Raw genomic sequence first — 27,141 nt, 5'->3', positions numbered from 1 at the left:
GTCCGTTGAAATAATCCCAGAATATGGAAAAACTTGCGTCAGTCAAAATAAACAATAACCTTAATAAGATTAAACAGAAAGCAGAAACTCTCATTAATACAACAATTAACAAATTTAGGTCCTCCAGAAACCTGGAAGCCCAATGCTCTGACTCCCCGCAAGGCCTGAACAGCTCATCACACACATGTGGAAGTCAAAAGAGCAGAGAGGGAGTGAGTGGAAAGGAAGTGGGTCAGAGGAGAAAAATTGGCATCTAGAAAGGAGGAAGTAACATTATTGGGGAAATAGCAGGAAATAGTAGTCACTGTGTTACTAATCTGTAGTGACTAGGGTGTGCCGGTTGGTTCAAGAACCGAATGGTTGAAGGGAAGTCATTGTTCCTGAATCTGTTGAGTGGTGTCGCAGCAACAACCTTGCACTCAACGTCAGTAAGACCAAAGAACTGTTTGTGGACTTCAGAAAGGGTGAGGCGAGGGATCAGAAGTGTAAAGAGTGAGCCTGCTGGGATAACCCCACTTGAGGATTTTGGAAGTGGAAGAGCCAACTGGTTAAAAGGATGGATGCTGTGAAGAGAACATCACATGAGGAAATAGGGTTGATCAGTACATGGGAGACAATTGCTTGTACTAAAGAAGTCCCTAGACTGCATGGTTAGTGGAGAAATAAGTGGAGCTGGAGAAAATTGCACAATTTCCCCTAGTGCCCCTCGTCCAGAGGGGAAAGTGAGATAAATACACATCTGTCTTTGTGGAAGGGTATGAATGCAAACATAATCAGTTCATACTGATGCTCCCTAATAACTTCAAAAGTGTCATTGCTCCCACCAAAAACAAAAATTGCCAAGAAATACAAGAGATGGCTGCAAATTTTTGAATTTGGTTCATTTTCAAAAGAACAACATTTTTTAACATTAACGCATACAAAGCATTAACATGTAATTCAGTAGATTCAAACTCAGTTGAGAGATTAAGCTCAGCAAGATCTGAAGTCTCATGGTATCCATCATTTATAAGTAGTTTCAACATGACTACAAGTCCTGTTTAGAGTCATTCGGTTCGATTAACCACTCTATTTTCACATCTGCGTGCACAGTAACTACAGAAAGTTTACACTTGTAGATCTTCCAACCATTAGGACTGCTTCTTCTACCGCTGAGCCTGAAAATGTCATGCTGAAGAGTCTCCTTGCCGGTTCTTTTAGAAATTTTATTTTATATTCTTATCGTATGTATGTTTCCAATTGTGCCTGCCAAACAGAACTACACTGCAAAGTTTTGATACATTACCATTAACTCAATCATGGATTTCAGTTCAATGGCAATAGCTCATAAACCATTAAATTTTAAAGTATCTCCATAAATCTTCCTGAGACACATTGCTTCCATCTTAAGATTTCAAATAAATTTTTGTGAACAAAAGAATTTCTATTAGTCCCCACTTGTATGTAGGAAATGTATAAAGCCCATGGATATTCCAATTAACCATAAAGGACCGTAAGATTCACCAGGGATGTAGGAAGAGAGAGAAAATAGAGGAAGACAAAAATAAAGAGGTGGAGAGAGGAAAACAGGTAAGTAAATAATAAGGAGATTGAAATAAGAGAAAGCATATGAGTTAATTATTTAAGGGAAGAAAAAGCACACATGAGAAGGAAAACAGGGTTATGGAAAGTTGCTGTACTAAAACAAGACAATGAGAAGTTTAGTTCATATCCAGGACACCACTGTTTTGAGAAACATTCACCTGGGAATTTTCATCCAGCCCTCCAGCCGCATATTTGATGTTGGGTCCTTTAGTTGTAAGCCAGGTGAGTTCATTTTGTCACGGCAGAATGCTTTTGTGAAGTGTGTAGCATACTCTGCAGGGAGCCCACACGTTGCTGGTAGACAAGAGGAGCATTTAGGATGGCACATCACTTGGCATTCTAGAGATAGAAAAAAACATTTAACAACGTTAGAATTACAAGAAGTACTGCAAATGCAACACCAGTAATAATAAGATTGATAAAAGAACTAAATCTGAATCCTGGAATATGTCCTTTCAGACTGTTACGTCTGTGCCTCGCCAATGGAATGGTCTTCTGCACGATCGTTCCCAACCCCCACCCCAGCCAGTATTATGCTCCTCACAAAGTAATTGCCACTGAGAATGGAAAATCTGCACAAGGAATAGGGAGACATTGTACTAAGATAACCATCAAGAGGTATTGCTAGGGTGCATTGACAGTGATTTACAGTGATTTCAGCAGTTTCTGAAAGACCATTGACTCGTTTCAGCTGGTCAAAAACAAAATTATTGTTGGTGAAACATAATGTTCATGTTCTGGGACAAAAATAAGTGAGACCAAAATACTTGTACTACTATTTTTTTTTTCAAATCATCCACAACTTGAAGTAAGCTTAAGCAAAAACTTAAGCTTTTTAACCTCGTAAATTAAATGAGTCTGTATTTCTGAAACAGAATTGGATTAGAAGGAAAATCCTGTTGATGAAAGCCTATCATGACTCTGACTGTACTGGGAGCTCAAAATGGTGAATTCATAATGACTTTGCAATATGGACTAGGGACTTCTGAAATTTAATTTTACAGATTAATTAAAAACAATACTGCACACACTAAGACACTTGCTCAAAAAAAAGACTATTCCACATAAAATAGACAATAAAAAATAAAGCTATCAGCTTAGAATCAGGGCTTACCTCCACACTTTGCTGCTTGGCGGCCAAAATGTACTGTATCCAGGCAAACGACGCATTTTGTAGCTCTCATGTTCAGGCCAACGGTGAAACGGTGCGGAATATTATGATGCATACGTTCCTTCAGCTGCCGACCAAATTCTGGGAAAAAAAAAGAAACATGACCCTGGCTATTGGGAAGCAACTATTTATTGGTATGTCCATTAAGGCGGGTCCTGGCGTCTTAAAATAAGTGCTTCGGTTAGATGGAGCTTGTCACCCTGGAAAGGCAGTCCATCTAAGAGGGGGAAAACTCTGGTTTCAAACCTCCACTGCCTTGCGGCCATACCCACTCACGGGGAAGGCTTCGGGAGTAAACCCTGAGGACAAGTCCAGCGCTGGAGTCCCTAAGGCAGTCCGACGTTGCCTTCAACCTCATTCTGGCAACTCCTGCGACGACACTGATGCCAAGCTGTATCGGCCCTTGCCCTTCCCTTGGACAACATCGGTGTCATGAAGAGGGGAAACTTGCTGCATGGGCAACTGTCGATCTTCCATACAACCTTGCCCAGGCCTGCACCCTGGAAACCATTCCAGGCGCAGATCCACAGTCTCACGAGACTAACGGATGCCACCACCCATTATTACCAGACACACAGACAAATTCCCCAAGATACTAAAATTCCAACCCACTTTCTGGTAATATTGCAATCTTTCTTAAAACATACATTTGAAACATGGTTACAACAGTCCAATTGCATTATTATTCAAAACCACTTCACCTTCAGGAGTAGAAGACTCCTTCCTGTGGCTGGAAGGTGGAGCCAGTAGGCTGATAGGATTTGGCTGGTGCTCTGGGGAACGGACAATTGCAGACATGAGGATCTGGTGTCTGGCTGTAGCAGGTGTTGATTGTGGCTGGTGATCCACTGTTTTTAAATGAGCGGCTATAAGAAGAAAGACAGTAAAGGCTTAATCATTGACCGTTTCAGAAGGGAATGCAGTTTGATTACCCCTTGTCTGAAATGCTTGGGGCCAGAAATGTTTCAGGTTTTGGATTTTTTCTGATTTGAGAATATAATGAGATAGGTTGGGATCACTATCATTTCCTACTCTGAATTTATTTGCTATTGATAGCAAGGAATGGCAGGTTATGGGCTGAGTGCAGGTAGGTGGGACTAGATGAGAGTAAGCGTTCGGCACAGACTAGAAGGGCCGAGATGGCCTGTTTCCATGCTGTAATTGTTATATGGCTATATGATAAGCTGTCTTTGTCTTATACTTGATCATCACACTTGTACTGATGCAGCCATTCAGTGATGATCTTGACAAACTCATCAATGAATTTCTCTGCTGCTTTGTGATCAGCAGGCACTTTATCGCCCATAGATCTTTAAAAATGTAATGCATTGCCTTTTCTTAAACTTCTTCAACCAGCCTGAATATTCAGTTACCTTCAAGTTTCAGTTTGTTGTGATAGATCATTACTTGTTTCATGATCAGTGTACCGTTAAGCGGCATATGTTCACTCTGATACTGAAGATTCCCCTCTTTCAATACACAATCCAGATCTTCATTTCTCGCTTTATGCAGTGATTTTCTATTTTTCATTAATTTCTGTTCGTTACATATGTGAGGTCATTTCTCAGAACTGTATGTGGTGTGCAGAGACCTGCAAATCGCCTGGGAACCTTCCCAGTGCTTTGTGGAATTTTCCATTTGTGATGTTACGTCAGTGCTCAGAAAAATTTCGGATTTCAGAGGTTTTTAGATTTTGGAATTTTGGATAAAAGGTACTCAACTTGTACTAAAAATAATTGGCAAAAAAATGGACCATGAGCACCAGAGACTTCGTAAATACAGTAAAGCAAACATTATTTGAAATGCTTGATTTTATTCCTTTTATCACCATTAACTTACAATCTTGCCCAAAATAAATCCATTAATCATAAGTCACATTAGCCATGTGGTCACCAGGAACATACTGAAATCTGGTGCCATACATGATCCCAATTGAATTTGAGATCATATCATTAACCTATTGTCAACACTGCAATGCCACTGATTTCATGAGAAACGGGAGATTTCAGATGGAATCTGGAGTAAAACAAACTGCTGGAACTCAGTGGGGCAAGCTGTAGCTGTGGTTACAAAGGGATGGTTAATGTTTCTAGTTAAAACATTGCATCAAGACTCATCCGATTTCATTCCTGCCTCACCTCATTTGCCACAAACACCCTCGCACATGGCCCTTGTCAGCACTAGACCTGACCATTGCATTACATTTCTGGTTGGCTTTTACTCTGCATAAAATAGAAGTTATCCCAAAATTGTGTACCAACCCATGCCATCTCCCATTCTTTATTTTTTTATACATCTGTCAGGATCTGGGTTTTACTAGTAGGACCATCATTTATTGACCATCCCTAAATGCTCTTGAGAAAATGGTAGAGATCTTCCTTCATGAACTACTACAAGCTTTCTGGCGAATGCACTCCCACAGAGCTGTTGGTAGGATATAAAACTATCAATAATGAATGGTCTGCAATTTCAAGGGGAAAATGCAATTGATAGTATGCCATTGCAAATAGAAAGAGTAAGATCTCTAACTTTGTAAAAAAAAAAATGGACATTTCTAAAATAACCTAATCTGTTTCATTTATAAGTCTGGCATACCTTTATCTTGGAAATATTAATTTTCTTGCCAGTAAGAGATCACTGGATGAAGATGCATATCTAAAGCCATGGCAAGGCTCTTGTAGTACAACAATAACAACATTGAAGCATTTTGCTTCTGTTCTGCTGATGTCTAAATTAGGTTTGCAAGAGGCACGTCATCTAATCCAAGTGTGACTGAGGTTTTGAGCTTGACAGTCAAGTTATAAATTGCATCAAAACCCAGTGGGCTGAAAGTGCTTCCAGCAATTTTGGCACTATGGTGTAATAATGCAGAGGGCACTAGGCATTCACAATCAGGTAGCATGTAACTAACAAACCTTCTGCTCTGCATTAAGTCCCACAAAAGCATCAAAGGTGATCAAAACAGATAGACTGCTTTATCATTAGTTAAAGAACCTGGCTTTAACTGGCCACTTCAAGAGAATCTAAGGAGATCACCCACCCACTCTCCTGTCACCAAATCCCTCATCATTCTCTCTCTCCAGGCGTAGAGCGACCAAACACCTTACAATGATCTCTCCCCAGCCTCTATGATCCACTCCCCAACACACTGTATTTGCAATTTGACTCTCTGAAACACCAGTGGATGATGAAGGGAAGGCCCATTCTGCCATGCATGGTATTTCAGACATGAAACATAATACTTTAGAGGAGGTATCTCTTCAGAGGGGGCAAACTAAAATTTCCCACAGACCAAATTTAGGGCCATAGTCATGGTTTCAACATATCTAATCAAATCCAGATTTCCATACCCTTCTTTCAGTTTTCTATCTTCTACTTAAATGCATCTACGATATTGGCCATATCTATTCTATGAGGTAGCAAGTTCAACACTCTGAGGAAAGTAATTTCTCTTAAATTTTATTGTCTTTATTAGTTTTATTTTATACACGTCAGGAAGTTTTTTTAGTTAATTCTAACTGATGCATCAATAAGCCTTCACCAATCATGGTTATACTAAAGTCATCAAGAAATAAATGCATCTCCCAAAAAGTGCCTCAACAAATCTGTTGGAATTCTTTGAGGAAAAAACAAAGGAGACAAAGAAGAGTCAGTGGATGTTGTTTCCTTAAATAAATGGGAATAAAGGAGGCCTATTCTGGTGGGCTGCAAGTGACTAGTGGTGTTCCACAGGAGTTGGTATTGAGGCTACTTCTGTTCACGTTATATATCAACAATTTGGATGATGGAATTGATGGCTTAAAAACTAGATGGAATGGCAGGGAGCGTTGAAGAAGCAGAGAGTCTGCAGAAGGAGTTCAACAAGTTGAGAGTCACAGAGTGATAGGGAAGGACAGCACAGAAACAGGTCCTTCAGCCCATTTAGTCCATGCCAAAACCACTTAAACTGCCTACTCCCATCAACCTGCACCAGGACCACAGCCTTCCATTTCCTTACTATCCATGTACCTATCCAAACTTCCTTTAAATGTGGAAATCTTTGATTGTAGTCCCACCCAACCTCAATGGAAAAAGCCTGCTTGCATTTACCTTATCTGTACCCCTTATAATTTTGTATAATTTTATCAAATCTCTGCTCAATCTTCTACGCTCTAAAGAAAACAGTCGTAATCTATTCAATATTTCCTTATAACTCAGGTTCTCAGCAACATCCTTGTAAATTTTCTCTGCACTCTATCAACCTTGTTGACATCTTTCCTGTAAGTGGGTGACCAAAACTTCACACAATACTCCAAATTACACCTCACCAATTTCATATACAACCTCAACATAACATCCCATCTCCTGTACTCAATACATTGATTTATGAAGTCCAATGTGCCAATAGCTTCTTTACAACCTGTGAAGCCACTTTCGGCAAATTATGCACCTGTATACTCAGATCCCTTTGTTCTATTACACTCCTCAGTACTCTACCGTTCACTGTGTAAGACGGTCCTACCGAAATGCAAAACCTCACAATTACCTGCATTAAATTCAATTTGCCTGTTTTTCAAGCCATTTTTCCAGCTGATGCAGATCCCAGCTGCAAGCCAAGATAGCCTTCCTCATTGTCCAATACACCCCCCAATCTTGGTGTCAACCGCAAATTTGCTGATCCAGGTAACCACATTATCAATCCAGATCATTGATATACCGTAGATGATAAAAAAAACAAAGGAACCAAACCAATTCTCACGGCACATCACCAGTCACAAGCCTCCATTAGAGGGCCAATCCTCTACTATCACTCTCTGGCTGCTCCCACAAAGCCAATGTCTAAGCCAATTTACTGGCTCATCCTGAATGCTGAGCAACTGAATCTCCCATGCAGGACTTTATCAATTGCCTTACTAATGTCCATGTAGACAACATTCATTGTCTTGCCTTCATCCACTTTCCTTCATTGAAAAAGTCTGTAAGATTGGTTAGACATGACCTACCACGCATGAAGTCATGCTGCTACCCTTAATCAGTCTACGTCTATCCAAGTACTCGTATATCCAGCTCCTTAGAATACATTCAATAACTTTCCCACAACTGATGTCAGAGTCACTGATTTATAATTTCCTGGTTTCTATTTAGAGCCTTTTTTAAACAATGGAGCAACATTGGCTATCCTCCTCCAATCCTCTGGTACAAATTTCTGTTGCTAAGATGGTTTTGAATATCTCTGCTAGGGCCCTGGCAATTTCTGAACTTGTTTTCAGAGGGTCCAAGGGAAGACCTTGTCAGGCCCTGGGGATCTATCCGCCCTGATTTGCCTCCTCCTCCTCCTCCTCTGTCATCTGTACCGGGTCCATGAAGTTGATGCTGCTTTGCCTCACTTCTATGGGCTCACCCAAGTCTATACAGATGCAAAGAATACAGTTAAGATCACCACCCCATCTATTTCGGCTCCACACATGGACTACATTTCTGGTCTTTCAGAGGACTATTTCGGTCCCTGCAATTCCTTTGCTCTTAACATACATGTAGAATCTCCTTCACCTTGTCTGCTAGAGCAACTTCATGCCTTCTTTTAGCCTTCCAGATTTCTTTAAGTGTACTCTTGCATTTTTTGTTCTCCATAAGCGCCTTATTTGTTCCTTTCCTATACTTGCTATGCACCTCTTTTTTACCCCTTAACCAGGGCCTCAATATCTCTTGAAAACCAAGGTTCCCTGCACTTTTTACCTTCACCTTTTATTCTGACATGCAAGCTTTGTACTCTCAAAATTTACACCTCACTAGAGAATGGGAAAAGAAGTGGCAGATGGAATATAGTGTGTAGGGGAGTGTATGGTCATACACTTTGGTAAAAAGAATAAAGGCATAAACTATTTTCTAAGCAGGGAGACAATTCAAAAATAAGAGTTGCAAGGGAACTTGTGAGTACTTGTGTAAGATTTCCTGAAGGTTAACTTGCAAGTTGAGTCAGTGGTAAGGAAGGCAAATGCAATGTTAGCATTCATTTCAAGAGGACTAGAATGTAAGAACAAGCATTGATCAGACCACAGTAGGTGTACTTAGAGTATTATGAGCAGTTTTGGGCCTCTTATCTAACAAAAGCTGAGCTAGCATTGGAGAAGGCCCAGAGAATGATTCCAGGATTGAAAGGGTTAATGTGTGTGGAGTGTTTGACGGCTTTGGGCTTGTACCAGCTGGAAGAACGGGGGATTGAATCTCATTGAAACCCACTGAATATTGAAAGGCCTAGATAGAGTGAACATGGAGAGGATGTTTCCTATAGTAAGTAAGTCTGGGACGAGAGGAAACAGCCTTCGAATAGAGGGACTTCTATTTAGAACAGAGATGAGAAGGAATATCTTTAGCTAGAGAGTGGTGAATCTGTGGAATTCATTACAACAGATGGCTGTAGAGGGCAAGTCATTTAAAGTGGAAGTTGACAGGTTCATTATTAGTCAGGGTGTCAAAGGTTAATGGAGAATGCAGAAGAAGGGGTCAAGATGGTTAATACATCAGCCATGATGGAATGGCGGAGCATACTCAATGGGCTGAGTGGGCTAATTCTGCTATGTCTTATGGTCAACGAGTAGAAAACGCTAAACACACTCAACATGGAAAAAAAAACCTTCAGATGTATTAACCTGTCTACATTTTCAATTCTGCTCTATATAATGACCTTTGAGGGTTTCTTTTCACAGCTAGATTTTATTGCATATTTTTCAAAGGTACATTAACTAGCTCTTGAGCATTTCAATGCTCTTACCTTCTTCCCGAACACATTTCAGCTCTACACGTATTTTCTGTAGTGCATCCTCTAGCTCCATGTTTCGACATTTCTCCTTATCCAAGGCCACTTTCAAGTCATTATACTGCATGGGAACTTGGACAGGGAGAGTAGGGTCTTCACGCCGGCGCCCAAACAAACTCTGCATGCAAGGAATGGCAATGTGATGAGAACAATTTGCTCAGTCCCTGAACACCACATAATGTGTCTAGATCTATGGAAGTGAATAAATGATAAAATGGAAATCCGGGAGAGTCTGTAGTAAGGATATAATCCTCATCTGAAGTACTGAAACTGAACGTTGCAGTAGCATTGAACTATTTTCAAAAGGATATATAGTGTATTTTGAAGGAGTAAATCATTAGATAAAGAATACAAACAATAGTCCTCCTGTTCAAGAACAATAATTAGTAAATAATAAATGTTCATCTCTAGTCGCTGATTTTATTAGTAGAGTTAATTTTCTTTTAACCCATATCAGAAATGGGCAAGACATGGGAAAATAATGTTATTCATGTAGAATGGGAAAAATTGATCAGGTTACAGTATAGTTAGCATTGGGGCAAAGGTGGATGGTTTAGATGAAGGTGTTATCAGAATCAGAATTAGAATTGGGTTTATTATCACTGACATGTGCCATGAAATTTGTTAACTTAGCAGCAGCAGTACAATGCAATACATGATGATATATAAAGAAAAATATAATAAGAAAATCAATTACAATAGGCTTATATATGTATATTAGATTAAAAATTATGCAAAATAGAAATAATATATATTTTTCAAAAAGTGAGGTCGTGCTCATGGGCTAATGTCCATTTAGGAACCAGATGGCAGAGGAGAAGCTGCTTTTGAATCACTGAGTGTGTGCCTTCAGGTTTCTGTATCTCCTTCCTGAGGGTAACAATGAGAAGAGGGCATGGCCTGGGTGATGGAGGCCCTTAATAATGGACGTCGCCTTCCTAAGGCACCAAGTTATAAGTAATGACAGATTAAGAGAGAAGGATAGTATCTATGAATAGGGGTCTTAAGACAGTCAAAGACACAAACATAAAACAGAAATACAATAGCAAAATATATCTTTCAACACAAGAGTATGCACAACAAGGTCTTTCACTGGAATTTCAGAACACTGGAATATTAATGAATGAACTTCTGATCAGGTCAACTACTTTATAGTTCAATCAATTGTAATCATACTAGATTTCAATTGTCAGTGAAGATCAAGTTTGTTTTAAAGTCACACTTGGACACAGGCCCTCTCCTTTAGAGGATAAGTAAAGCACTATGAATGAAGTACCTTTAAAGAAACAGAATTTTTAATCTTCAATCAAATTATTTATGTTTTAGTGTTATTTAACCAATTATAAGGCTCATTATATGAACATTTTATCAGAAAATATTTAGATTCCCTCACTACATCCTGTTCAATGAAAAAATGTGTACATTGATTTTATATTTGAAAAGAAGCCTACTCCTTCAGTTTGACCCTGAAATAAATCTATCTTTACCTTTTTGCTTTGCTTAGCTGAGTTTCCCCAGCTAATTTTGAAGATTCTGGCATGTACACAAGTAAGAGTCAGGGAAATAAGTAATTGGAGATAAAAGAGAATGCAATGCTGAGACCTGCAGCTAAAATTGTATATAGTATACCTACTTTGATAATAAATATACATTGAACTTTTGAAAAATATTTTAAACAGGCATCATATTAGCATAATTCCATAGATCCAGCTTCAGTTTGCATTCCCATTTAATTACCTTTTTCTTTTTAATTGACTGGTCCATCTTTGATTGTAGGAAATCAATGAGTTTAGACTGTTGAGAGATAGTACCTTCCAGCTTCACTCTATCATGGGAGAACACCATCTGTAAATAGAAAGAACAACAAAGATTTTTAAGGATTATCTTTATTTGTGCATCAAAACATACAGGGAAATGTGTCATTTGCATCATCAAGCAACACAGTCTGAAGATGTGCTGGGGAGAGCCTGCAAGAGGCGCCAACAAAGCAGGCTCTCTGTGTACTAGCCCGTACATCCTAGAAACAGGAGAAATCTCTGTGGTCCCAGTGATGCATAAACACCTTACATACAGCTGTGGGAATTGAACCAGAGTCATTGACATTTAAATAGCATTACACTATCCTGCCACCCAGAGCCTACTGTATAGCTTGCTGACTGTATATACAATATAGGATTCTGCTTCAACTACCTCAATAGAAACAGCCCAATCAAAGGTCATTTCATTGAGAAAACAAGCTTCTTCTGGCTTCACCTGTTTTAAAAGTACATATTTCCTTTAATCATCTATGGAAATATCTTCAGGTTTTGGTTCAAAACCATTAATTTTTCTTTAGATGAATACACACATTTATTTGTATAAGTTGTTGTTTGATTATTTATCATTGTGCAATCAGACTAACAGAGTCATCACTCTGTCCTGAAAAAATTCAGCTAGAGAAAAGCACTGGCCTAAAAATTATTTTTAAAAAGCTGGTGATTGTAAATCATGCCAAGAACATCTCGGTTTTAGATCTGTTGCTACAAACTTAATCATCAGAGGCCTATGGTTTTCAATGCAATAAAACGTGTTGATGAATGACAATAAGACTTTGAGAAGGGAGGCTGGGTCTGATAGGGGTGTGAGGGATGGTGGGTGTCGGTCCAACTGAGCCTTTTGGTAGCATGTGGTGTGAGAGGGATTGGGAATGTTATAAGATGATTGAGTCTAGGGTGGGAGGTGAAACTGGGTCTACACAGTAGTGCTAAAATAGGTCACAATATTTATAAGGTACTTATAAAGCACATGTAACAAAAATAATGTGGTAATCATGGCAGACTTTAGACAAAGGCACGTTGAATAGTAAAAGCAAATTTGCAACAGTAGCGAGGAAGAATTGATGGTGTGGATATATATTCTCTACCCTGAACAAACTCTGAACTGATTCTATGAGCTTCAAACTCACTTTCAAGGACACCTTACAATTCATATTCTCAGTTTTTTTATCTTTTATTTGCACAGCTTGTCTTCTTTTGCACACTGGTTGTTTGTCAGTCTTTGTCTGTTTACGTTGTTTGTCATAATTTGAATATTTGTCCTGTAAATGTCTGCAAGAAAATACATCTCAAGGTAGTATATGGTAACATATATGTACTATAATAATAAATTTATCAAAGTACACATAGTTATAATACTTGTTTGAACTTTTCAAATCACTTTCTTGACCAATATGTTGAGAAAGACCATAGGCCCATAAGACATAGGAGCAGAATTGGATCATTTTGGTCCATCAAGTTTGCTCCGCCATTCCATCATGATTGATTTATTATCCCTCTCCACCCTATTCTTCTACCTTCTTCCCGTAACCTTTGAAGCCCTTACTAATCAAGAACCTATCAACCTCCATTTTCAATATACCCAATGACTCAGCCTCCATAGTCATCTGTGGCAATGAAGTCACTGCTCTCTGGCTAAAGAAATTCCTCCTCATCTCTGTTCTAAAGGGATATCCTTCTATTGAGGCTGTACCCTCCAGTCCTAGACTCCTCCACCAAAGTTCACATAACTTCCACATCTGCTCTATCTACAGTTGGTCTTTCAATTTCATTTGGCGGAGCTAAAGATGGCACCAGAGGACAACTTTTCCGAGCTCATCAGCAAACAGTCAAATTCTTCCTATTCCTATTCTAATGTCTTTAATGCCTTTACAGGGTGGTTGGGGTCCTATTGGGATCTTTGATCTACAGCGGCACTCAAAACTGCGGTTCTGCACGATGGCACGTTCTCATTCTTGGAGCTCACCAATTGGCTCTGTTTCAGTATATCCAGGTTTGGCTTGAAGTCGGGCAACTTTGGGGTCTTGCATGGCCCTGTGGACACAAGTTCTCACTGTTGTCACAAACTGAAGCGTACCAGGAGCCAGAACATTGAAGACAGCAGGAGTGGCTGTCTGGGGACTCTGCACTTGGTAATCAATCAATCAATCTCTCTCTCTCTCTCTCTCTCTCCCCCTCAATGGTGAGCGTGAGTTTGCTGCCAATTCTTGAGTCAGGAAACTCGGAATAAAAAGCAACGCTTCAGACTGACTGTAACATTGAAATAGTGACTGTTTTCTCCTCTGTTGCTATGGAAGGAGTGATACCTGTTCCTCCCTTGTTAGTGAGGGTGTCTGTGGGATGTCAAAAATGTTGGAGTGAACAATTGGTTTTTCATGTACTCTAGATCATAGTCTCTCTTTGGGGCTTGCACAGTAGGTCGTGTGAATGCTGATGGTTTATGCTAGAATAAGTGGGGGAGGAGAAGGGTAGGGTTTGATGCTGCTTGTGCATGGGAGGTGGCTAGGAGGATTTGGGGTTCTTATGGTTTTTCTGTCATTCATTCTTTGGGGATTCTCTTCTGTTTCAAGGATGTCTGTGGGGAGTGAGAATTTCAGGTTGTATATTATATATTATCTGATATTAAATGGAACTATTGAACTCCAGCAAGTATAGGCCTAGAACTATCAAGCTCTCCTCATATGTTAACTCTTTCATTTCTGGAATAATTCTCATGAAACTCCTCTGGACCCTCTCCAATGCCAGCACATCTTTTCTTAAATAAGGAGCCCAGAATTCCTCGCAATACTCAGAATGTGGTTTGTATTCTAGACCTCTCAAAATGAATGCTAACATTGCATTTGCCTTCCTCACCACCGATTCATCCTGCAAATTTACCTTTAGGGAATCCTGCACGAGGACTCCCAAGTCCTTCTGATTTCTGAATTTTTCCCCTGTTTAGAAAATAGTCTATGCTTTTATTCCTCCTGTAGTTAATAATCAGCTCCTTAATTTGCTGAAATTCAGTGAGCGTTGCTACTGTGGCAACATTCAGCCATATTTTGAATCTCCGTTCTACTTGCTTATATGTCACCAGCTTTGATTTGGTCAACAACAGTGGTGTCATTGGTAAATCTAAATATGGCAATGGAACAGTTCTTAAGCCCGCAGTCATAAGTATAAAGTGAACAGAGCAGGAGGCGAAGCACACAGCCTTCTCGTGCACCTGTGCTGATATTGATTGTGGAGACGTTGCTGCCAGTCTGAACTGACCAGGGTCTGCAAGTGAGGAAATCGATGATCCACTTACACAAGGAGGTATTGAGGACTAGGTTTTGGAGCTTATTGATTAGTTTTGAGGGAATGATAGTGTTGAATGCATCCTTATGTATGCATCTTTATTGTCCAGGTTCAGGGCTGAGTGAAGACCCAATGAAATGGCATCTGCTGTTGACCTGTTGTGATAGTAGGCAAACTTGAATGGATCCAAATCATTCCTCAGGTAGAAGTTAAGTTTGATCACCAATAATTCATTAACATCGATGTAAATGCTACTGGATAATAGTCATTGAAGCAGGTTACCAGATCAAAGATTGCAGATGATCAGAGTTTACAAGTAATATGATAACTGAATTTGATTTTCTTCGCATTTACTGCTCACCTGCATGTTTGCAATCTGATACTCCAAATCACTCTGCTCCGTTTTTAATAGATCAGCCTGATCCAAGGCTTCCTGCAGTCCTTGAGTCAAACGGAAGATGTGCGTCTTGTGCATGTCCAACTGCTGCTGTAGCTTAGTTTGCTGAGTCAGGCGAAAAAATCACAAGGAGCGGATAACGTGCAAATTTAGGGACAGAAAGAATGGACAAAAAAGACAAGTTTAGTTAGTTATAATCTACTTTAGTATTCACAACACCAGGGATTAAAAATGAGCAAAACTGTCAAAGTGCTAAATTTCTGTTTAAGTAGTGCACAACAAATTATCATTCTTTATCAGGGAGTTCCTCATTTTGTTCATTATTTGACTTATAAATCACTTTTTAACATGGAATTGTTAATGATTATATATATTCTGGGTTCCATCAGACCTAATTCTATTTTGTAAAATAGCTGTTCACATCGCTAACAAGGCTAGAATTCATTGCCCTTTAGAGGGGCTAGTTATGCCATTTCAGAGACAAGAATCAAGCGCATTATATTCAACCACATTCGTTAGTCACAACTAGTCCAGACTGGGAAGATTTCCTTCCTGAAAAGTATTAATTAACCAATCAATTTTTAACAATCTCGTGATAGTTTCATGACAATTGTCAATAACATTAACTTCAACATAGAACTTGGTAATTTACACAAAAGAACAAAACCAAATACTAACCAATTTTAATCCAAGTATTTACCTTAATGTTTAGTGTTTCAAGGAATAATCTCTAACTTTTGTTTACCTCTTCAATTAGTCTGTGTTTTAGTTCTCGCTCTGTCTCCAGTTTCTGCTGAAGGCCACGTGCATTCATTTCCAGCATGGCGTGCTTCTTTTCCAGGTCACTCAGCTGCAGTGAAAATAAACAACAAGAAGCTGATACAAGTAATTTGTACAGTAGTGCACTTTTATGATGCAGCAGATTAAATGAATAATCTTGTAACGCAAGCAAAACAACATTTTGAAAATACGGGAAATAGCTCCCAATTAAGCCCTTTTCATGACTTTATGGCATTCTAAAATTCCACAGTGCCAATGAAGTATTTTGAAATTAAGCTATTGTTATTATATAGAGAAATATAACAGTACTGAGAGACCCATAAAGAGAGAAAGAGTTAAAGTCTTGGGTTGAATACTTCCATTTTCCAATTACATTTCAGATATGCAGCATTTACAATCATTTGCTTTTGAACAATTATTTTTACAAAAGCATATTGGATTTATAATTTTATTTGCTGATCCACTAGACACTTGCTCCCCTGCGAGATAGCAATTTATAAACAATTGTTTATCATTAAGTAACAGAAAGTATGCCATAAGACAAAGGAGCAGAAGTCGGCCATTTGGCCCATCGAGTCTGCTCCGCCATTTCATCATGAGCTGATCCAATCTCCCCTTTAGTCCCATTCCTCCGCCTTCTCACTATAACCTTTGATGCCCTGATTACTCAGATACCTATCAATCTCTGCCTTAAATACACCCAATGACTTGGCATCCACTGCCGCAAAAAATTTTCACATCTCTGTTCTGAATGGGTGCCCTGCAATCCTCAAGTCATGTCCTCTCGTACTAGACTCCCCCACCAAGGGAAACAACTTTGCCACATCCACTCTGTCCGTGCCTTTCAACATTCGAAATGTTTCTATGAGGTCCCTCCTCATTCTTCTAAACTCCAAGGAGTACAGTCCAAGAGTGGTCAAACGTGCCTCATATGTTAACCCTCTCATTCCCGGAATCATTCTAGTGAATCTTCTCTGAACCCTTTCCAATGTCAGCACATCCTTTCTTAAATAAGGAGCTCAAAACTGCACATAGTATTCCAAGTGAGGTCTTACCAGTGCCTTATAGAGCCTCAACGTCACATCCCTGCTCCTATACTCTATTCCTCTAGAAATGAATGCCAACATTGCATTCGCCTTCTTCACGACCGACTCAACCTGGAGGTTAACCTTAAGGGTATCCTGCATGAGGACTCCCAAGTCTCGTTGCATCTCAGAACTTTGAATTCTCTCCCCATTTAAATAATAGTCTGCCCGTTTATTTCTTCTACCAAACTGCGTGACTGTACACTTTCCGACATTGTAATTCATTTGCCACTTCTTTGCCCATTCCCCCAATCTATCCAAGTCTCTCTGCAGACTCTCTGTTTCCTCAGCACTACCGGCCTCTCCACCGATCTTTGTATCATCAGCAAACTTAGCCACAAAGCCATCTATTCCATAATCCAAAATCGTTGATATACAACGTAAAAAGAAGCGCCACCAATATGGACCCCTGTGGAACACCACTGGTAACCGGTAGCCAACCAGAATGGGATCTCTTTATTTCTAATCTCTGTTTCCTGCCAATCAACCAACGCTCTATTCGCATATGTAACTTTCCCGTAATTCCATGGGCTCTTATCTTGTTTAGCAGCCTCACGTGCGGCACCTTGTCAAAAGCCTTCTGAAAATCCAAATACACAACATTCACTGCATCTCCCTTGTCTAGCCTACTTGTAATTTCCTCAAAAAATTGCACTAGGTTTGTCAGGCAGGAATTTCCTTTAAGGAAACCATGCTGAGTTCTGCCTATCTTGTCATATGCCTCCAGGTACTCCATAACCTCATCCTTGAAAATATGCATTTAAATTCTTGAAAGGATTCTAGGTAAGTATTTACACCTTTGTTTTCCTCCTACTTTGCAAAATTATTTATTTTCATATATTAGTTTGAAAGAATATTAATGAAGCAAACATTTTTAAAATTCTTTTAATAAATTGTTTAGTGTTTTGTGCATTATGAACATTTTAAGTTATATGACACTGGTTTATAACATTTTTTTCTGCCAAACAGGTCAAAGGGTAGAGGCCAGACTAAGAAAGTATTCCTTTCTCAGAATTTGTTGTTTATGATACACCGCTTGAAGCTGAACTCAAGTATAATTTCAGACTGCTTGTATCATGTAGGAATATGGAGAAACAAGAAATTAACTTGTATTGAATATAATGCGCTTAATTGCATAATGGTGCTGACACTTTGCAGTAGTTCAACTAAGCTAAAAATGTTTTGTTGATCATTTTTGTTTGTACTCAGGTGTCTGAGGCTTCTCTCTTAAATGTACAACAATAATCAGCCATCATTGATGGGTTCCGGTTGCCCTGATACGGTTTCTCCATGACCACAACATCCTGGTGAAACTTTTCACCACGCTCATCACTGAGAGCACCAAGGTTTGCAGGGAAGAAGTCTAAATGGAAATGCAGAAAATGTATCTTTAGTGACATGTTGCCGAAGAATCTTTAGAGCATATTGTCCATTAGCTGCATGTAACTTGGTGCTCTATAGTTGCCAAGATAATTTTCAAGAACATGCCTTCCATGTGATTTTCTCTGGTCCTGCAAGAAGTTCTTCAAATTGCCTGTTCTTAAAGACCTGTTTGATTCGTGGATCAACAAAAATGCCTTCCTTAATCTTAGCAGCATTTATTCTGGGAAACATCCGAGTCAAACATCAAAATCGTTCACAGAAATTTATAGCCTTTCTAAAACCTGACCTGATAAGCAGCATCTGCCCGCCTAAGCTTGCCCAGGTATTCCTGGACAAGATAAAAAACTTTTTAGCTTACAGTGTGGGCAACATTTTAAATGACTTGAATTATGAATTGAAATAACAAATATAGTGAAGTTCAAAAATAATGGTGCATGATAGGGAAATTTCTTGATGATTTTCATGATCAGCTGTCTAAGATCCATGAGATACACCCAGAAGTATTTAGGAAGCAAAATATTTTTAGTTTAGTGTAATTGGTTTCTTAAGTCAATCCAATTCATATTTCACCAAAATATGAAACTTCTTCTTGCTGTTTGTCAAGGTACAATTTTCACAGTAACTATCAGGCAATTCACTATGTAAAATATCTTGAAATAAAACTCACTTCTTAAAAAATAATAAAAATCATTCAATTGTATGGGATTACATCTTGCAACTACCTACCCAATGGCATGGATAGCAGATGAGAAGGGCGGACTGAAATATGATCACATATTTATTACACAAACTAAGCTATATATTATTTTTTCCTGTTTGTCTCCTCAACTAAAACACTTACACTGACATGGACCAGTCAGGATGAATGTCCCGCTTCGGCACTGTACATCTCACGTACAATAAAGCTCTGATAAGCCATCATCTGACTATTCAGAAATCCTGATTGTTAGGCATCCAGCTCATCAGGTGAGGTCTGCTGCATTCACTTTGAATACACCGGGGCCCACAGACAAGTTTATCATAGCATTGTGTAAAATCAAAAAAAATTGCATTAAAATGTGTTTGGATATTAATAGAAATAAAATCTAAGTCCAGAGAATATGCCAGAGTAGTATCATGCCAAAGATCCTGAAGTTATTGAATTTTTCATTCCAATATTAATTAATATAACTTCTGTAAAAATAGGATATCTGTAGGTTGAATAGTTATTTAAACAATCTTATTTAATTCCAATCCACATTATTTACCATCCATTTATATATTTCATAAACCTTTATTCTAACTTGCAATAGTTACAATGGGGCAGCATGATGCAATGTTCAATTTCCTTACCAACTGCATTTATTTCAAATACTAGATGCAACAAAGGAAAAACATCCAAATACGATAAATTTAGCAGAACATTTATAATGATCCCAAATACTACACCACAAATACAGAAAAATTAAAACAACTTGTAGCCTTCACTTTAAAAGTTAAATCTTACATATAAAAAGTGCAAATATAATTCTACTTATAGACATAGAAAAAAATTGCAGAGGGTGCTTAGACCAAAATAGAACGTAACATTTTTCAGTCAGTAATCGGGTAATGCCTCTGTTCTAGATTTGGATGGATTTGCTCTAATTATTTCAACTGTGAAATCTTATTTTCTTTAACAGAGTGACACCTTGCACTACATGATTAAATGATAGCTCTGCATAAGTTATGTGATAACTTCTAGAATCTTTTAATTTGCACCATAAACTCAAACATCCTAATGCAGTTGATTATTTCTTCCCTTACTCCAGTTCAAGGTATCATTCTCTATTGTGATGAAATGAGGTTCTTATGCTTACAGTTTTTAGCTATTGCTGGAAATAATAGCCCAATATTTTTAACCAAAGGAGTGCATACGAGGATAGCCACTTGCAATATTAACTGAAGTTTGCTTCCCAACTATTGCATACATTGGCAATTCTCTGGAATAAAATAAATTGTGGTGAAGGGATGGAATAAAAAACACCACTATAATTCTTGCTTATTTTAACTTGCAATTTTCCTAAATTACCACCATCTTGATTTTGTTCAAAGTATTGCATGATTAAAAATTATACTCTGACAATTGATATCTAAAGAGCTGGAACTTGAGTAGTCAGTGAATCAGTTTCTGTTTTGATTAGGGCACAAAGAATATTAAAAACTGTTCCTATAGCAGATAGCAGCTTCAGACATCAAAAGAATTTTTAAATATTCATACACCAATATCTATGCTACTGCTCCACCATGGATCAGTGGTCATTGCTTTTACTAATCCACAAGCTAAAATTCGGACAAAGTACTTGGTGATTTTTTTAATGCTGTTTTATTTCCCACCAATTCTATCTTTGCATTTATCTGTTTCTCTAAAACATGCCATTACTCTTTTCCCATTCAAAGAGAGCTCCCAAGAACTCAGAATTTTCTCTTACATCAAATACAAAACACAATGGTAGACCTGAGAATGTGAGAATTTTTAAAACAGAATAAATGAAAAATCAATAAAGAATCAAGGTAAAACAGAAACAAGCAAGGAATATAACATAGAACGTAGAACAGTAAAGCACAGGATCAGCCACTTTGGTCCACAGTGTTGTGCCAAACCAAATAAATTAGTAATCCAATGGCCAACTAAATTAATCCCCTTTTTCTATACAATGTTCATGTTCTTACATTTCCCTTAGGGGCCTATCTAAATGTATCTTAAAAGTCTCTAATATATCTGCCTCTACCACCACCCAGGCAATGCATTTCAGGCACCCCCAATCTCTCTGTAAAAAAAAACTTGCCCTCACATCTCTCCCAAACCCGATGACATGGAAACCAAGATTCCTGCACCTTCTGCCGACCAGCAGCAGCAAGAGAGACTGATCAAATGCAGGCACACAGTGCTGAACATTGTTCATTTTCTGCTCTCATCCTTGATGATTTTAATCTTGCCTGATGTTTTAATCTGTGTGGAATAAAGGAGTCCACCACAGGTTCATGTTCCATCATTAGGAATCAACACAGAGTCTTACAAGTTAGTAAGGCACAACTTGCTCCACACAGAGCTAAGCTGGCTCTCCCTAATTAGGTCATAGTTTTCCAAGCTCTCATAAATCCTATCCCTAAAAATTCTCCCTAGTAACTTCTCTACCACTGATGTGAGACTCATTGGTCTGTCCAAAAAAGCTCTTCTTGGGCTTCCAGCCAGGGACAGGTATTGATTTTAACTGATGTTTCAATGATAAACTCTTCCATCTTCATCAGGGATGATGCCTAGTCATGTCTAGTCCAGTAATATATATATCCCCATCATCCATCCCTCCTGATTGGTTAGTCCTCATCCAATCAGTCTATAAGGCCACACTAGGAAGGTGTCACTGATGTATCTAAAGAAACATGCTTTCTTCCTTTGTTGAGGGCTGTGAGCATCACATCATGATTTGACCGACTTTGTAAAACCGATAACCAACATCCAGCTGACCCCGGAGGACATAATGGTCAGTTTTGACATGGCTAAAAAGTGTTCCTATTAAGGACAGCTTGGTTCTCCTGAGGTCAGGGTTTGATAACGGTGCCATTGACCTTTTTGAAAACACCCTTACATCAATGTACTTCCTCTATAAGGGGAACGACTATAAACAAACAGACGGAGTGGCCATGGGATTACACTTGTCACTGAGTACTGCTAATTTTTACATGGAGAAGTTTGAGGAGACGCCGAGTTCATCACCGTTATGCCCCAAATGCTTGTTCAGATACATCAATGATACTTATGTGGTGTGGCCTCATGGGCTCCAGGCCAGTTCCACCACCATCTGAACAGCATACATCCAAACATTCAATCAATGATGATGATGCAGAAGAATCATTGCCTTCTATTCCTGGACATTCTAATATGATGGAAACTGGACAGCAGCATCTGGTATGGCATCTATCGGAAACCCATTCACACAGACATGTACCTCAACAATATCAGCCACCATCATGCCTCCCAACTTAGAGTGGTTCTTTCTACTTTGATTAACTGTGCGAAAACTATTTCAGACCCAGAGAAATTTCCCCAAGGAAAGAAGATGATTACTACAACATTCCTACAGAATGGCTGCAAGGTGAAGGAAATCATTCAGGCCCTTAAAAGGGCTGATGGAAAAACCAGGAAACCAAACAATGAGGAGGAACCCATCGCTACTGCCTGGCTTCCCTGTATTTCCACAGTTTCTGGAAGGATCGCCAGGATCCTGAAGACATACTGGATTAATGCCATCTACAAACCCATAAGGAAGGTCAAGTCACAGCTTATGCGAGTCAAAGATGTCCTGGGACTTCGGATGGTTGGTGTTTACAGAGTTCCCTGTTAATATGGAGCAGCGTAAATTGGCCAGACGGGGCACACGGAGGAAACCTGCATCGAGGAGCAGAGGAGACGTATCCACTTGGGTTACCTGGTGGAAGCGGAATTTTGCTTTCACAATGGCCATAGGATTGTCTGTGACAGCACAAAACTACTGTGCTGCGCCAATGGCTTTTGGGACCGCTTAGTAAAGGAAATCATTGAAATAAAATAAGGAAAAAACTTTTAACAAATACGAAGGTCTCACTCTAAGTAAGAACCGGAATTCAATTGTAAACAAGGTGGGACAGCAGAAACCTGATTGGATGAGGATTAACCAATCAGGAGGGACAGACAATAGGACATCTATACCACCAGACTATACTTGCCTCATCCCTGATGAGGACGGCAGAGTTTGTCATCAAAACATCAGTTAAAATTGAGACCTGTACCCAGCTGGAAGCCCAAGAAGAGTTTATTCATCATATACGGCAGGAAAGCACGAGATCCTTTCTCATTGGTCTATAGTTTCCAGGATTATCCCTGGTTTCCTTCTTGAATAATGGAGCAGCATCAGCTACTCCCCAGTCCTCCTGGACCTCGGTTGTGGATAACAAGGCCACAAAGATATTGGTCAAGGCCTCAGCAATCTTTTCACTTGCCTCTCTCAATAACCTTGGGTATATCCCAGCATTGTGCCCCTCACAATACCATGCTGACTATCGCTAATCAAAGTAAGCTTTCTTCCATGGTCTGGTGTTCCTATGACATGTAGGAAGGATCATACGACCCATAATCACCTGAAAAGCCAAAAGTTCTGTATGTGCTATCCTCTCTATCTATTACTTCAGTCACTGCACTGGAACATTTTACATCACTTTTTAACATGCTGTTTTCATTGCAAATACATGCTGATATTTATATACCTGCACTTTTCAGTTTATTGTTATATAATTCTTCATTCTGTAAAATTGTTGAATGGTGTCATTTATTTGCTGCACATGGTACCAACACACCTAAGCAATTTCCTAATACATGTAGTAGCACAATTACTCGAGTCAAGTATAACGAAAGTCCTTCTCCTCAGGCAGGGGTTCCCAATCTTTTAAATGCCGTGGACCAATACCATTAAGCATGGGGTCCATGGGCCCCAGTTTGGGACCCCTGACCGAAGGGATTGTCCATTGTTGGGTCCTCAGGTGCCTGTAGAGGCTGATCTGCCATCCACATATTCTGCTGCAGTGCAGACATGAGTGGGTGTTGGTTGTGGTTAGTGGTTGGGTCTTTTGGTTGTTCAAACTTCAATATATATTACTTATACATTTAATACATGTAAATGTATAAGGCAAATAAAGTTGATCCTTGAGAAGTCTAGAACAGATATACCACAGTGTATATCATTAGACATGAAGCAACCAGATGTGTGTGTGCGTGTGTGTGTGTGTGTGTGTGTGTGTGTGTGTGCGCGTATATGCGTGTGTGTGCGTGTCTATGTCAAAGCTTTAAAAGTTCTACAATAAACACAAATGAATTTTTTTGCCACACACCTACCGTATCAGAAAGGCTTTCCGCCTTCAGCTTCTGCTCTTTTAAACAATTTTGTAATGATAAGATCTCTGACTTGTGCTCCTTCACAGCTTGTTCCACAGCCTGGCGGGATTCATTGCCACGCTGCTCTGCACGCATTCTATGAAATTAAAGGAAGATAACCCATTAAAAAGAAGTGTGGCCATATACTGTATACTAATGAGGGGAACTGTAATAGAATGCAACAATGTCAATAGGCCAGAAGATTAGATGCAATATGGTGGCTGAAATTTAATACAGAGAAGAGTTGAGATTAATACACCGACCAAATAGACAAGAGACTTGTTGTGCACCATACAACTCATAAGGCAGACCCAGCCCACAGAATGAGTCTGCACATCTACAAACACTTATTTTACTTCTGTTCTGTCCAGTCATTCTGGTTATCTGGCAGAAATACATGTTCACCAGGCAAGGCTCAAACCTTTTATCCTATCTACTCCTTACTGTCTGCCTGTGCCTGGAACCTACTAGATTCTGGTTTTGAGTAGCAGACAATGGGAAGAGATCAGCGGCAAGGGAATAAGTGGATTGTTTTACAGATAGGTGGCAACCTAGAGGATAAATCTATTTAATATTTTAAGCTTTCAGTTCCAAAAGTTGTACTTCAGCATTCAATAGCAACTGTCATAGTAACAGTGACCTTTATGTAACTTCAACACAACAGCCAACTCATGAGCAGAGATTTATGAATCACGACTATACACGATGTAGTCTATTTCTAACAGTCTAACAAACTTGGCTTGGAAATAATGATAGTAAATTATTGTTTTTGCATTTATTGAAATGAAAAACATCAGTTGATTCATTCATGATATTCAGATGTCATTGTCAAGGCCAGCAGATTTTTCAATATCTAGGCGTTGCTGACAAAGCCAACATTTGTTGACAACCAATAATTGCTCTCCAGAAGGAGATGATGAACTTCTACACTATTGCAGCTCCTCTGATGAAGAAGTTTGCATGATGTTGTTGGGGAGGATTGCCAAAATTTGGTCCCTGCAATATATTTTCATATGAAGCAGTGAGCAATTTGGAGGAACATCCGTGTGGATGGTATTCCTGTGACCTGAAACTTTGCAATTATTGGCAGAGGAGTTTGTGGGTTTAGAAGGAGTCTAAGTAATTGCGATTTTACTGCATATCTCTGATACTTATTTTTCATGATTATTATTTTAACAGTACTTCCAACACCAGGTTAAAGGCTGCTGTTTTGCAGATGCCCATTGCTAATTGCCCTAAAGAAAGCAATCCCTGGAGTAAAGCTACGTAGGAAGTGCAAAGCTTTTTATCTGATTGCAGCGAAGGAACAGTGATCTATTTCCAAGTCAGGATGATATGGAAGTAAAAAAAAGAACAGGTGGTTATGTCCCAATGTGTCTCATGTGCCTATTATTACAGCTTGCAGAAGTTGAAGTTGCAACTAAAAACTTAACAAGTTCCTGCAATGCATTTTGTAGAAGGTACAAACCACAGGTGAGTGTGCCATAGGTAAATGGATGTGTTGGATTCTGTTGCTGTGCCATTTATGCACCAGTAAAGCTCTAACATCTTGTCTGAGCTGCACCTCTTGCAGGTGAGCGGAAAACATTTTGGAAAGGCCTTTGGGGAATCGGGATGCAAGTCACACAAACAAATTATTTAACTCTGAACTACCCTTGTAGTCAAAGTTATAATGGCTCATCCAGTTACGCTTGAAGTCAATAGTGATAGTGGATTTAGTGATGGGAATGATGTTGAATGGCAAGAGGAGCAGGTTAGGCTCTCTCTCAGTGGAGATAGTTAGCAGCTGGTATTTGATTATTAGTTATTAATTGTCAATTTTCAGTTCAAACCCAAATGTCATCAGAAAATGTTCCACTACATGAAGATGCACGTGGAACACTTGCAATTAATTATCAGTGAACATAGTCTTCTAGTCTTATGATAGAGAGAGGGTCACTAATGAAGGTGACTGCACCCAGGACATTGCCCTGAGAAACTCCTGCACAAAGTCATGGATCAGAGACGTTTTGTTTCCACCCACCATAAGCATTTACATTTGTACCAGGTAGTGACACAAGTCAGTGGAGACTTTCCCTTACCAAATTCTACATCAATGTCTCAGTCTTTCTCTCTCTCCTCAGGAATCCACTTCTTCTTTTCCATGTTTGGCCTAAGACTACAAGGAGCCTCAAAGAACTGAGTGGAACTCAAGTGAATGTGAGCAGTTAAGTGTTGCTTGGTAGTACCATAACTGACACCTCAACACTTTGTTGATTTGTTCTGCTTCGTCTTATTGGCCTTGTCAGGGTAGAAGGCAATCTGATCCATATTGACACCCGTGAATAGTATGATGTGACATGAAGCCCATTTATGTACTGTAAGTTAACATGGTTATGACAAATGAAAATTACTGCAGCATCTAATGTATTGATTAATATTAATCTAGTACTGGTTCCTTAGTACTATGCCAACATGTTCACTTACCACTTTAGTGCTCAGTCACTCAATACGCTGCACTAATAGTCAGCATGTTGTTCCTGCAGTACAGTACCTGGCCTGCTTTTCTATGTCCAGCAGCCTCTTCATTTCTTGGATCCGTCGCTCAAGTTGTGCCTTCTCTTCTTCAAACTCTGATCTCCAATTTTCCCACTGGCGTTCTTTTTCTAGGAGTTCATCATTCAGTGTCTCCAGGTCCATCACTTGCTCTTCTAGCATTGAGCAAGTTGTCTTTAAAGTCTCTATTGTCTGAAATTGGAACAATTTACAAAACACACAATTAAGATCTCTGCTCAAATCAGGTAGGTAAAGGAAATGCAGGGTCCAGAATTATTCCACACCTAAAATTTCAAGATATATCTCCATTGAAGTATTTCAATACTAATAATTCTTACTCTTCAATGATAGTTGAGTGTACTGTTAATAAACATCACCAAATAAAATGAGA

General features: G+C 39.1%; 1 protein-coding gene across 8 annotated transcripts in view; it reads right to left on the bottom strand.

The window, feature by feature from the left end:
* LOC140738238 (citron Rho-interacting kinase-like) overlaps positions 1-27,141 on the bottom strand; it is a 244,104-nt gene that overhangs the window by 62,074 nt on the left and 154,889 nt on the right. For all 8 annotated transcript variants that reach the window (XM_073065370.1, XM_073065371.1, XM_073065378.1 and 5 more), the window contains 9 exons: positions 26,749-26,942; positions 24,177-24,312; positions 15,787-15,891; positions 15,006-15,146; positions 11,289-11,396; positions 9,507-9,669; positions 3,457-3,621; positions 2,699-2,836; positions 1,743-1,923 (listed from right to left, as the gene is read on the bottom strand). In XM_073065370.1, the coding sequence (XP_072921471.1) occupies positions 1,743-1,923; positions 2,699-2,836; positions 3,457-3,621; positions 9,507-9,669; positions 11,289-11,396; positions 15,006-15,146; positions 15,787-15,891; positions 24,177-24,312; positions 26,749-26,942 (1,331 nt within the window). The remainder of the gene's footprint in view (positions 1-1,742; positions 1,924-2,698; positions 2,837-3,456; positions 3,622-9,506; positions 9,670-11,288; positions 11,397-15,005; positions 15,147-15,786; positions 15,892-24,176; positions 24,313-26,748; positions 26,943-27,141) is intronic.

This window comes from Hemitrygon akajei, chromosome 14 (assembly GCF_048418815.1).
Source record: "Hemitrygon akajei chromosome 14, sHemAka1.3, whole genome shotgun sequence".
In the NCBI taxonomy this organism is placed as follows: Eukaryota; Metazoa; Chordata; class Chondrichthyes; order Myliobatiformes; family Dasyatidae; genus Hemitrygon; species Hemitrygon akajei.
The sequence above is the reverse complement of the archived record's forward strand: the minus strand, read 5'-3'. Positions and strand labels throughout refer to the sequence as shown.